Source organism: Lontra canadensis, unplaced genomic scaffold (assembly GCF_010015895.1).
Source record: "Lontra canadensis isolate GAN:19392208 unplaced genomic scaffold, GSC_riverotter_1.0 scaffold2, whole genome shotgun sequence".
Taxonomy (NCBI): domain Eukaryota; kingdom Metazoa; phylum Chordata; class Mammalia; order Carnivora; family Mustelidae; genus Lontra; species Lontra canadensis.
Genome location: NW_022630996.1, coordinates 36,600,700 through 36,614,364, shown reverse-complemented (window position 1 = coordinate 36,614,364; position 13,665 = coordinate 36,600,700). Strand labels below are relative to the sequence as shown.

The following is a 13,665-nucleotide window of genomic DNA, read 5'->3' as shown; positions in this document are numbered from 1 at the left end:
TCCCAATCAAATGTTTATCCCATTTGAAGAAGCAGCCTATTAAAATTACAAGTTAAAAACATAAAGCTCAGGGCACCTAGATGGCGTAGTTGGTAGAGCCCCCATCTCTTGGTTTTTGCTCAGGGCCATGAGATCTGGCCCCAACCTGGGCTTCATGCTCAGTGTAAAGTCTGCTTAATACTCTCTCTCTCTCTTTCTCTCTCTCTCTCCCTCCCTCTGTCCCTCCCCACTCTCGAAAATAAATAAATCTTAAAAAAATAATAATAAAAAAAAACATAGAGCTCTTTCAACTTTTTCCTTTTAAAAGCTACTAGCAGGCTGCATATATATCACAATCTGAATTAATATAACATTACGTATACACATGTATAAGATTGACTGATTTCTATACTACAAATAAGTAAAGTTCGCCTGCCTGATGGCTTTCATTATTTTTCACAAAGATGGCAAACTGTTTTTAGGATGGTATCAATGTGAGATTTTATGAAAAGAATTAATTTTTAACTCTACTCAGTTTAGAAAAGTGATAAAACAAACCAATTCACAGTTTAAGTACATGCTGGAAGACATGGCAATTAGTTGGTTTCCCCCCACCCAAATATAGAATATAAACTTTTGGTTTGGGGCAAAAGGAAGCCACAAAAGTTCTCTAAACAAGATAGCAACATAAATAAAATAAAATTTCTGAGATAAAAACATTTGCAGCTGTACCCACAGAAGTAGAGGAAAAAATAAGAATCCAAGAATAATTTAATTCTAGCAATAAACAAAACTTTCAAGTATTATTGGCATGAGACACGGGGTTACCATTTCTTTTACTATTAGTTATGGGGAAAATATTTCTGTATTCAACCTGGGGCCAACAGCAACCAAGAGGACAGTGTCTTTGATCAATGAAGACATACTTGAGGCTGAGTATTCTAAGTATAAGAACCTAAAATGATATTATTTAGTATGGTGATAGATTGTCAATTTATTTTTCATAAATATTTGACCCCAAATGTTCACACGTGTAGCACATTATTGGGAGTAAACATGAGCTTATGCATTCCAGTAAGCACATTATAATAACTCCATGAGTTACTGGTCTTTATGAGTGGATTCTAATTAAAAAACAAAAACTAAAAACCAAACTAAAACAAAAACTAAAACCAAACCAAAACAAAATTAAAAACATCTCAACATTGAAGCAAACACTGCTTATCATATACCTTAAGTAGGATTCTTGAAACACTCTCACAATAAAATTGGAAATAAATTTCTAAAATACTGTTATGCAAGAGGTTTTGGGGGAAAAAGCGAACACAAAGATACTTCCTGGCAGTTTGAGACAAGAAGAAATAACATTCAAATACAAAATAAACTATTTTGAATGCCAGTCGGCTCAACCGGCATTCTCTCAACCACTGAGAAGTTACACCTTTCCATACCTAACTCATTCTAGCCAGCGTGCAGAAACAACTCAGTCCGAACTGGATTAGTCACAACCATTTGGCTGCAGGAACTAGGCAGCAACCCAGCCTAGAACATTCCGTTTATTTCTTGAGAAATGGCTTTTGCTGCAGGAGGTGGCTGGTTTCCGAGTCACCTACTTGCTCCCTTTCTGTTTCAAATGGAGACACAACAAAAGACAGAGGAGTGACACCCTGGAGGCTCCAGACCCCCGGTGTTGCCACTCGCGGGGTGAATGGGTCCCCAGTGTGCCCTTTGCATTCCAGCAGCGCCAGCTCGGGAAGGTAAGGGCGGATGGAACGCCCTGCGGGCCCATCAAGCGCTCGGGCACGCGGGGCCCTGCACTCACCATCTCGATGATCTTGGTCTTCCGCCCTGTCTTCCTCTTCAAGGTGAATATGTACTGGGCCAGCACCACCCCCGCCACCAGGACACACACACTGGCACTGGCCACCGCGCCCATCCTCGCCACCGCCGCCCGGTCCATGAATGGAGTGTCCTGCGCCTCCCGGCCAGAAAAGAAGAGGTCGCTGGACTGCTGTGGTCCGCAGAGAAGCTGGGACGCCCTGCCCCCGGGCCGCTCTGCGGGAGCCCCGCCTTGGCTCCTCCCCTCCCGCCCAAGCCCTGCCCCACGGAAAGCCCCACCCCACGCGCTGACTCGCGGGAGGGAAGGCGTGGGGGGCGTGGCCTGCGTCCGCCGCTGAGTGTGGGTGTGAGGCTGGTCTTCCTTGGATCCTACCTCTGAGGAACTCTCCAAGGACCCAAAAGGTAATGGTATCAATTATCTCTGTGCTGATGAGAACCACGGAGTGGTTCACTCCAGCTCCCTACAGTAGAAATCTGATTCCAACCAGACCCAAGCAGAAAAAGTTATCGTCTTCCACCTTCCACCCTCCTCAGCCACTCTGGACTACAGCCCCCAGAAGGCGTTACAAACTACTACGCATTAAGATACAACCAACAGTACTGTTGTTGGAAATGTAAATTGGTACAGCTATAATGGAAAACTATAGAAATTCCTCAAAAATTAAAAATAGATTTACCATATGATCCAGTGATGCTGATATATATCCAGAAGAATTGAAAGCAGGCACTCAAAGAAATATCAGCACACCCATGTTCATTGCAGCCAAATGATAATAGTCAAATATAGCTAAAATGTGATACAACTGAAATGTCCATCAACAGATGAATGAATAAAGAAAATTCGGCATATACATTGAATGGAATACTACTATTCAGCCTTTAAAAAGAAGGAAATTCTTCAGTATTTGACAACACTGGTGAATCTTGGGCACATTATGCTAAGTGAAATAAGCCAGTCACAAAAAGACAAATACTTCCATTATTCTTACATGAGATAGTCAAAGTCTTAGAAAGTAGAATGGTGGTTGTGAGGGTTGGGGGAAGAGGAAGAAATTGAGTATTGAGTTTCAGTTTTGGAAGATGAAAAAGTACTAGAGATCCGTTACCATGTGTCTATAGTTAAGAGTACTATACATTTTTAAATGGTTAAGTTGGTAAATTTTATGTGTTTTATATCACAATTTTTTTTTTTTAAGTGCTATGATTGGGGCACCTGGGTGGCTCAGTTGGTTAAGTGACTGCCTTCAGCTCAGGTGGTGATCCTGGGGTCCAGGGATTGAATCCCACATTTGGCTCCCTGCTCAGCAGGGAGTCTGCTTCTCCCTCTGATCTTCCCCCCTCATTCTCTCTCTCTCTCTCTCTCTCCCTCTTGCATTCTCTCTCAAATAAAAAAAATCTTTAAAATACATACATAAATAAAAAGTGCTATGACAAAAGGGTAAAGATGAAGTTAGGCAGTGTTCCTTTCACCACCCCTGTCCTTTTTCTGCTATATCCCATTCACTGCCTCTTCTATCATTTCCTCTTTTTTTATTATTTAAATTCAATTAGCCAATGTACAGTACATCATTAGTTTTAGATGTTGCGTTCAATAACTTATCGTTTGGGTATAATACCCAGTGCTCAGGGTGCCTGGGTAGCTCAGTGGGTTAAAGCCTCTGCCTTCAGCTCAGGTCATGATCCCAGGGTCCTGGGATCGAGCCCCGCATTGGGCTCTCTGCTCAACAGGAAGCCTGCTTTCCTCACTCTGTCTCTATCTGCCTCTCTGCCTACTTGTGATCTCTGTCTGTCAAATGGGTAAATAAAATCTTAAAAAAAAAATACCCAGTGCTCATCGTATCCCATGTCCTCCTTAATGCCCATCACCCAATTACCCCATCCTCCCACCCACCTCCCCTCCAGAAACCCTCAGTTTGTTTCCTATAGTTAAGAGCCTCTCATGATTTGGGGTACCTGGGTGGCTCAGATGGTTAAGTGTCTGCCTTTGGCTCAGGTCATGATCTTCAGGTCCTGGGATGGAGCCCCACTTTCGGTTCCCAGCTCAGCGGGGAGTCTGCTTCTTCCTCTCCTTCTGCCTCTCCCTCTGCTTGTACTCTTTCTGCCTCTCTCTCTCAAATTAATAAAGAAAATATTTTCTTAAAAAGTCTCTCATGGTTTATCTCCCTCTCTGATGACTTCCCATTCAGTTTTTCCTCCCTTTCCTTATGACCTCCTGCTCTGTTTCTTATACTCTACGTATGAGTGAAACCATATGATAATTGTCTTTCTCTGAATGACATAATTTGCTCAGCATAATACTATTCACGTAAGTATTCATCCTTTCTGATGGGAGAGTAATATTCCACTGTATATACATGCCACATCTTCTTTATTCATTCATCTGTCGATAGACATCTGAGCTCTTTCCATAGTTTGGCTATTGTGGACATTGCTGCTATGAACATTGGGGTGCAGGTGTCCCTTAGGGTCACTACATTTTTATCGTTGGGGTAAATACCTAGTAGAGCAATTGCTGGGTTGTAGGGTAGCTCTATTTTTAACTTGAGGAATCTCCATACTGTTTTCCAGAGTGGCTGTACCAACTTTCACTCCCACCAACAGCGTAACAGTGTTCCCCTTTCTCCACATCCTCGCCAACATTTGTTGTTTCCTGTCTTATTAATTTTAGCCATTCTGACTGGTGTTAGGTGGTATCTCATAGTGGTTTTGATTTGTATTTCCCCGATGCCAACTAATCTTTGACAAAGCAGGAAAGAATGTTCAATGGAAAAAGGACAGTCTCTTCAGTAAATGGTGCTGGGAAAATTGGACAGCCACATGTAGAAGAATGAAACTAGACCATTTCCTTACACCATACAAAGATACACCTAAATGTGAGATAGGAATCCATCAAAATTCTAGAGAACACAGGCAGCAACGACTCTGGCTTCAGCAACTTCTTGCTAGACACATCTCCAAAGGCAAGGGAAACAAAAGCAAAAATGAACTATTGGGACTTCATAAGATAAAAAGCTTCTGCACAGCAAAGGAAACAGCAAAACGAAAAGGCAACCTATGGAACTGGAAAAGATATTTGCAAATGACATTATAGATTTGGACTGGTATAAAGATCTATAAAGAACTTCTCAATCTCAACACCAAAAAAACCAAAAAATCCAGTCAAGGATTGGGCAAAAGACATGAACAAACATTTCTCTAAAGACATACAAATGGCTGAAAATGCTCCACCTCATTTCCTCCTCTTTGTAAGAATCAGGACTTGTTCTTGCCTGTCTTGTCTCTTGCAAGGGATTGATGTCATTTACCCTGCTTGTCTCTAGGGGTAACACAGAAGGGATCCAGAGAAGCTCTTTGGAGTTAGTGGTGTTGCCTGGTGAAGCTCCTTTTTTGCCTGGGATATAGAATGAATTGCAGGAGGGGAATAAATGAGAGGTAGCAGTGAAGCTAGGGGTTGCTTTTCTCTGACCCTCCGTTCTTGATCATATTGTTCCAGCCCTGTATCAACTTTCTAGAAACCTAGCAGGAGTTCTTAAAGGGAAATTTGTGGAGAGGGGGTTCTTAGCAATGTAAAGTAAGTCCCACCTGATTAGGCATCTGGTAAGAAAACAAGTTTGGAATTAACTATCAGGTACATGAATGCCCTTTCTGTGTCTTGTTTTGTGGACAAGATTGATCCTCTGATGCCATAAAATGATCTTGGGGATATAGAGTGATCAGTTTCTTAGGAAGGATGTTAGCTTTTTTGTTCATTTTAATACAAGCACAATATATGTGAGAACCTGTGAATATATCTGAGAAAAAGATGACAAAAATTTTAAAGTATTCCATTCAGGAATGTCATGTGGTACTTGAGCATCCTTCCCTGTGACCTACACTTCAGTAGGTCCTCAGCAAATGGTAAAACAAACTCCGGCCTATGATTGAAGTTGGATGCATGTACTAACACCTCATAATTCTTTCTTGCAATAGGATTATTGCTTTAACTTCCCTCTAGTTTGTGGGTCTCTTGCAAGGGATTGATGCCATTTCCCCTGCTTGTCACAGCAGTTTAGATTAATTTAGCTGATTTTAAGACCATGATTAAGACCTTGAGATCAAGTCACTTGCTCTAATGACTGAACCAGCCAGGCACGCACTGTGATTTTTTAAATCTACTCAATTCTTAGGAAGGGAAATTAATGGTACAAAATCTTTTCACAAATGGAATTCTGAGGTTTCTACAATTGCCACTGTAGTCTTTTACTGGGTTAGAGAATTAGTTTCTTACATCTGAATGTAAGAAAAGTAAGTTAACTGTACAGCAAAAGAGTAATTTGGTAGCCTGATGGGACATGTGTAATTATATAAATAGAATAAATAGGAACATTGACTTAACATTTCATCTCCCATGCCTACTTTTTTTTAAGCTAATTTCTGCCTTGTCTTTCTTTTTACTAATGGCTTCATTAATTAAAAAAAATGTTTTAAAGATTTTATTTATTTGACAGACAGAGATCACAAGTAGGCAGAGAGGCAGGCAGAGAGAGAGAGGAGGAAGCAGGCTCCCCGCTGAGCAGAGAGCCCGATGCGGGGCTCGATCCCAGGATCCTGGGATCATGACCTGAGCTGAAGGCAGAGGCTTTAACCCACTGAGCCACCCAGGCGCCCCAATGGCTTCATTAATTATGATTCTTTTTATCTACCCTGGCTAATGTCATGGAATACATTTGAACTGGAAGCTTGGCTGCTGCAAGATACTTGAACATTGGTTGGAATGGGTTTGGTAATTCTATTTCAGTTTTAAATCACACTAAAAGAATGCAGGTGATTTGAAGCAGGTCCAGGGAAAACATGAGAATATCATCATTGATTCTGGGTCATCAGAAGATTCAGAGTTACCTAGGTGATATTTCATATTGGAAAGCTAGGGAACATTCTGATCTGGGCTGCAAGGGAATGACGTATCTTTAGTGGTCCAATAATATCATATTACATATCATATTATAATATTTCTATGCATTTGAGTACATAAATGAGAATATGGGCCATTTAATAAATACTGTCACTTATCTTTCAAATTAAAAAAATCAATAAAGGTGAATTTTAAGGGTTTATTGGATTTGTTTAAGAGTCACTCTCAGGCTTGAAATTTAATCATCTGCTTATTTACATGGTTATTAACACAATTAGCAATAAGGAGTGATGTAAATGTTTTTAAGAAACTCTCCCATAAATGTTAATATTCATTATACATTTATTTATTTGCTACATATTATTTTTTATTTGCTACATATTATATTTCCACCAAGACTTTTTAAAAAAAAATCTGACTAATTTCTTTCTTCCTAGCATAAAGAAAAGACATTGGCTGGAAGTATCTTGGAAGTAAAAACTTCATTCTTTTCTTCTTTTCTTTACATGTATTTCTAATTTTCATTTTGAAATAATTTTAAACTTCCATAGAAGTTGCAAAAGTAGTACAAAAGATTCCCATGTGCTTTTCTTTTTTCAGATTTTTGTTCGTTTGTTCATTTGTTTTGAAAGAGAGAGAGCATCCAAGCAGGAGTGGAGGTGGGACAGAGGGAACAGGAGAGAGAAGGAGAGAAGCAGACTTCCCACTGAGCACACAGCCAGATGTGGGGCTCTATCTCACCGCCCTGAGATCATGATCTGAGCCAAAATCAAAAGTTGGACACCCAACCTACTGAGCCACACAGGTGCTCCCCATGTGTCTTTAATTCAGGCTTCCCCCCAGTGATACTATCTGACAACTATATCTTATATCTATAGCACAATTACAAAGTAAATTGACATTGGTAAAATATAGAAAGTCAATTACACGTCTTATTTGGATCTCATCAGTTTTCACAAGCACTCTCTTTTGTTGTTGGAATATAGTTCTAAGAAATTTTGTCAGATGAAATCACCATCAGGATTAGGATACAGAACAGGATCCAGGAACAAGACCCAAACACCCTCCCAACGAAGTTCCCTTGTATGACCACTTTCTAGCCACATCCTTACCCAAAACTAACCCCTGGAAACCACTGATATATTCAGCATAATGTCCTTAGGATCCATCTAAGTTCTGTGTATCAATACTTCATCTTTTCTTGGACTGATTTGGATTCCATGGTATAGATGTACAAGTTTCACCATTTACCCATTACACATTGAAGGACATCTGGTTTTTTTCTTTTCTTTTTTTTTTTCTTTTTTGCATTCATTGAGTACTTAATAAATAGCACCAGACTGAGGGGTGCCTGGGTGGCTCAGTGGGTTAAGCCTCTGCCTTTGGCTCAGGTCATGAACTCGATCCTGGTGGGATCAAGTCCTACATCAGGCTCTCTGCTCAGCGAGAAACTTGCTTCTCCCTCTCTCTTGCATACCTGTGATCTCTGTCTGTCAAATAAATAAATAAAATCTTAAAAAAAAAAAAAAAAACAGTGCCAGATTGAATCGTTTTACTGAACCACAACTCCAGCTCCGCTTCTTCTTCTCTCCCTGGAGGCTGAGGGGTGGGACTGAAAGTTCCAAACCTGTAATTACCAGTTTGGTCTTTCTAGTGACCAGCTTTCATCTGGACTATTCAGAGGTTTGGATCCTGAGTCACTTTATTAGTTAAACTTCTCTGTGGTTCAGAGGGGCTTGTTATAAATTACAAAAGATACTCTTTTTACTAAGGAAATAACTAGAATGTTTAAGAGCTCTGTGCCAGAAGCCAGAGACAGAGATCACATGTCTGTTTTCCTTATACCACAGGCCATTGATCTCTAACAAAAAAGATTATAAGAGTTAAGATACTGACACATTACTAAAGTCCCATTCAATAATTAATAATTAGGCCAGTCCATTATCTTTTCATATGAAAATGTTTCCCAGGGTGAGCCTTCTCAGGTTTGTAGGCTTGCTTTCTAGATCTTAATTGTTCTAAAACTAGAAATGGCGTCATCCTTTTAGGCAACTGTTATTTATAATGGAACTAAGAGACAAGTTTATTTTTTATTCTGAGCTCTTTGCAGGTATTAATGTAATATTGGATTTCCCTCATTACATAACTGGTTTACTCATCCCTTTATCCTCAGCTACTATTCTTTCTTCTCTCCTTTTATACCTAAACGTTTCCACCTTCTGAAGGAATGTTAGGTTGGGTCACTGTCCTAAAATACTATTTTAGTAGGGATCTCCCCATTCCCATTCACACAGGGTATGAAGTTGCCTCAGCCCCTCCAGGCCAAGCTAGCAGTCTTCAAGCTTTAGCAAACACCCTTAGTCCATGTGATTGATTAATTAAACCCTTCTTGGGGCACCTGGGTGGCTCAGTTGGTTAAGCAACTGCCTTCGGCTCAGGTCATGATCCTGGAGTCCCAGGATCGAGTCCCGCATCAGGCTTCCTGCTTGGCAGGGAGTCTGCTTCTCCCTCTGACCCTCCCCCTTCTCATGCTCTCGCTCTCTCTCTCTCTCTCTCTCTCTGCCATTCTCTCTTTCTCAAATAAATAAATAAAATCTTTAAAAAAATAATAATTAAACCCTTCTTTCTATATCTATAAATCGTGCATTCTTTCCCAGAAAAAGAACAGAGCTCTTCTGCATGTCACCAGACCCTGTTGCACCACTCCTGGGCACCAGGAACCAGACCCTTTTGCACAACACCCCTAGGAACCAAAGAAACCAGACCCCTTGCATAACCTCTGAGCACCACGATAAAATCTGTAGCTGGCACCTGTAGTGTGCACTGAGAAATGTTACAGACCACTGCACTCCTTAACTGATAAACTGACCTAAACCCCTTTAAAAAATCTCTAGGCTGGGCAGAAACCTTAGTCTGCCTTCTCTCCAGGTACCCAGCCTCCTGAATAAAGCTCATATTCCTTTCCAATCAAAACTAGTCTCTTGGGTATTGGCTTTTTGAGCAATAGGCAGTCGAAGTTGGGTTTTCGGTAACAGTTAGGGTTACATAGATACAGAATTAGTGGGCCATTTTTACCATTAGGTAATATAGCTGCATTCACTGTTAACCTCAATTTTGCCAGACAGAGTGAAATCCTTCCCTATCAGGCCCTTAAGGAATTCAGACATAATAATTTAAAAATATAGTTACAGTCCCTTGCTGAGGAATCATCCTTGCTTTCAGCACTTGTAGTTGTAGCCCTGGTCCTGTGACTACTGCATCAGGTAGGAAGAAGAAGGTTGAGGTGGTAAGGGGAAGAAAGGTAAGTATATAGTTTGTATCAGTTCCCTCTCCTTGGGAAGAATTGCATAGTCATAACAGCAGCCTCCCTCAGAAGCTCATAGCCAGATCTACCAGAAAAACAAAGGAATATATCTAGTAGGGACACTCCCCTTAAATCTTGAGTTAAGTACATATTCATGAAGGTGTGTAAGCCAGTCCTTCATGCCTATCTTCCCTCACACCCCCTGATTTAGACAACCAATATTTCAATTGCTTTTTCCAATAACCTATCAATGTATTATTGAGGAGGGTATCTCTTTGCTATTTTATAATTTATTTATTCTTTGTTTGTTTAGTAAGTAAAGTCTACGCCAAATGTAGAACTTAAACTCAGAACCCCAAGATCAAGGGTGACATGCTCTACTGACCGAGCCAACCAGGTGCCCCTCTCTTTGCCCATTTTAGACATTATGGGCTGTAAACGGTTTTCCTTGGTCTGAAGAAGTATGATTCAGTGGTCCAAATTTGGTGTAATATTCTCTGTTCCAATTCTCTTGAAGTACTCTGATGTGTTTGCTTCGACTGGAAAAGCAAAGTCCAGCCCTGAGACAGTGTCCATTCCTATCAAGACCCATTTGTAGCCTCCTGGGGCTACTGGTATCAGTCTGATTTTGCCAGCCATGTTCAAGGCCTTTGCACTGGGAATCTGACACTTAGCTATCTGCAGTCTCTAACCCTTGGTTGGCAAACAGATAGTTCTTATTGACATTTCATACCTCAGAGGGTGCAAAAAAAAATATGGCTACATTCAACCCATCTCTACCTTTCTGAGTCTTCTCAAACATCTACTCACTGAATCCACCCAGGTGGCCACCACAGGCAAGCACCCAAAGAATCCACTTGCCAATTTTAATCACTTTCAGAACTTGGAATTCCCTGTTTTCAATAAGTTCCTGGTTTTGCCCTCCTCCAGTGTGCAATACTTTCTTGGTGATCAGAGGTTTTAGAAGTAATTTCTGTTGTTCCAGAATAATTTTTCTCTTTGGGGGTGGCTTTGAGGCTGTGGATTGAGCTGGGACTAACAAATATTTGAGCTTGGTCCAGCATCAACGTCCAATCCACAGGTCTCTTTTATTTTCATTTCAGCTATTAAAACTGACAACAACTGGGGCACCTGGGTGGCTCAGTGGGTTAAATCCTCTGCGTTCGGTTCGTGTCATGGTCCTGGGGTCCTGGGATTGAGCCCCGCATCGGGCTATCTGCTCAGCGGGGAGCCTGTTTCCTCCTCTCCCTCTCTCTCTACCTCCTTGAGATCTGTGTCTGTCACATAAATAAATAAAAATCTTAAAAACAAAACAAAACAAAACCCTGAAAACAACCAAGATGTTATATATTTCACATTTTTCTCACTAGTCTGCATTTCCTTATGCATCAAGTGAACCAAATCCCTGGGAATTGAATCCATCTCTGAATCCCACTGTTACCTTTTAGTTTAGCAGGCCAGTTGCTGCTCCATACCTTGGGTGATCATGTGGTCTGTCAGGAATCAGATTGTTTGTCACTGCCTTTTTATGCATTCTCTTCCAACCATAGGTTTACTTAGGCAAAGGAAGTTCTAATGAATTTCACTGTTTTTAAACACCAAATGCATATTTTTGAAACAACAATCAATTCTCTGGCACCAACTAGGTTTAATTGAATTGAACAATTCAATTCTGACACCGCCCAGAGTTAGTGCAGACCCCATAAGACTGCCCCCACTTTAGATGCCAGCTTCACATGGGGTGGCCAGGCCACCAAACTTCTGCCCAGCCAACTACTAATTTGGGGGTTCCCATCACCTCCTGCTCAGGTTTGCAAATTCACTAGAACTCACGGATCTCAGAAAAGAACTTCACACATATTAACCAGTTTACTATAAAGGACATAGTTAAATGGAAAACATGTCTAAGAAACGGTATGGGGCTTAGGGATGGCACACAGTATATAGGCCCTCTCTTGGTGCATCATCTTCCCATCACATCAGTATATATACAAATAGCTATTTTTCATTCTGTATCTCTTGCCTGTTATAAAGAGTCGAATTTAGTAGAAAAGGGATATACAAAGCTCTCTCAATCTCCTCATTCAAGTTTGTTTCGTTTTTTCCCACGCAATCTTCAGCAAACTTCCCCTCAGGAAAGTGGAGAAGGGAACTTAAAGTTTAAATCCTCCTATCTTTTTTGGTCTTTCTGGTGACCAGCTTCCACCTTTTAGTTATCTAGGGACCTTACCCTTCTCTAGAGAGAGGTACAGGTTTGTGTTGTTGCTTACATATTAATTTGCTGGAATTCAAAGAAAATTTTGAGGCTTAATTTCTTAAAAACCTACATTTGGTGGGGGTAGAGCTAGTAAGAATATTTCAAATTAAGAAATGTTATGTTTAATAATAATGTACAAGAATAGTCATATTCCTTTTTTGGTGGAAAAGAAAGCCAGTCATACCAGAATGCATGAATTATTCTGGCTTATTTGTTGGCTATAAAAGTTGTTTCTTTTTTTCACATTATGTTACTGAAAACAACATATAACACACTATCCTATTCTTATACTATTTGCTTCTGCATTAGTTTGCTAGGGCTGCCATAATGAATACTACAGAGTGACTGGTTTAAAACACAGTAATTTGGGGCGCCTGGGTGGCTCAGAGGGTTGTCTCTGCTTTCGGCTCAGGTCATAATCTCAGGGTCCTGGAATCGAACCCTGCATCAGGCTCTCTGCTCAACAGGGAGCCCGTTTTTCCCCCTCTCTCTGCCTGCCTCTCTGCCTACTTGTGATCTCTGTCTGTCAAATAAATAAATAAAATCTTTAAAAAGAATAAATAACAGTAATTTCTTTTTTCATAGTTCTGGTGTGATCATAGTTTTGGCAGGTATGGTTTCTTCTATGGCCTCTCCATGACCTGCTGCCTTCACAGCACGTCCTTACATTGTCTTCCTGCCTGAAGATGTTCGTGTCTTTAATTTCATCTTCTTGTAGGAACACCAGTTATACTGAATGAAGGCCTACCCAAATGATCTCATTTTACCTTTACCTCATTAAGTGTCCTGTCTTTAAATACAGTCACATTGTGATCTCCTGGGGGTTTGACTTCAACCCAATTCATCTATAACACCTTCTTTGCATCCTTGTATGTTTTTAAATGATCTTTAAAATATTTTAGTTCTGTATCACTTATTTAAATTTTGCATTTGCTTTTTTTTCCTTAAGATTTTATTTATTTATTTGACAGAGATCACAAGTAAGCAGAGAGGCAGGCAGAGAGAGAGAGAGAGAGAGAGAGAGGAGGAAGCAGGCTCTCTACTAAGCAGAGAGCCCAATGCGGGGCTCGATCCCAGGACCCTGGGATCCTGACCTGAGCCGAAGGCAGAGGCTTTAACCCACTGAGCCACCCAGGCACCTCTTGCGTTTGCTTTTTTTTTTTTTTTAAAGATTTTATATATTTATTTGACACACAAAGAGAGATCACAAGTAGGCAGAGAGGCAGATGGAGAGAGAGAGGGAAGCAGGCTCCCCGCTGAGCAGAGAGCCCGTGCAGGGCTCATGAGACCATGACCCAAGCCAAAGGCAGAGGCTTAACCCTCTGAGCCACCCAGGCGCCCCTGCATTTGCTTTTTAATAATTCATAGGCATAAGCTTTTTTCTCCCCCAAAACG

The 13,665-nt window shown here is 40.8% G+C and overlaps 2 protein-coding genes across 5 annotated transcripts in view; both read right to left on the bottom strand.

Moving 5' to 3' along the window:
• NT5C3A (5'-nucleotidase, cytosolic IIIA) overlaps nt 1–1,985 on the bottom strand; it is a 50,556-nt gene extending 48,571 nt beyond the window's left edge. Inside the window, exon 1 of one of the 2 annotated variants that reach the window (XM_032871950.1) lies at nt 1,802–1,985. In XM_032871950.1, coding sequence (XP_032727841.1) covers nt 1,802–1,939 — 138 coding nt within the window. In that variant the 5' untranslated portion in view covers nt 1,940–1,985. The remainder of the gene's footprint in view (nt 1–1,801) is intronic. The other variant, XM_032871969.1, reaches the window with a different exon arrangement.
• The window catches only part of LOC116876041 (retinitis pigmentosa 9 protein), a 191,274-nt gene that overhangs the window by 131,788 nt on the left and 45,821 nt on the right, over nt 1–13,665 (bottom strand). The gene's annotated exons all lie outside the window — the stretch shown is intronic.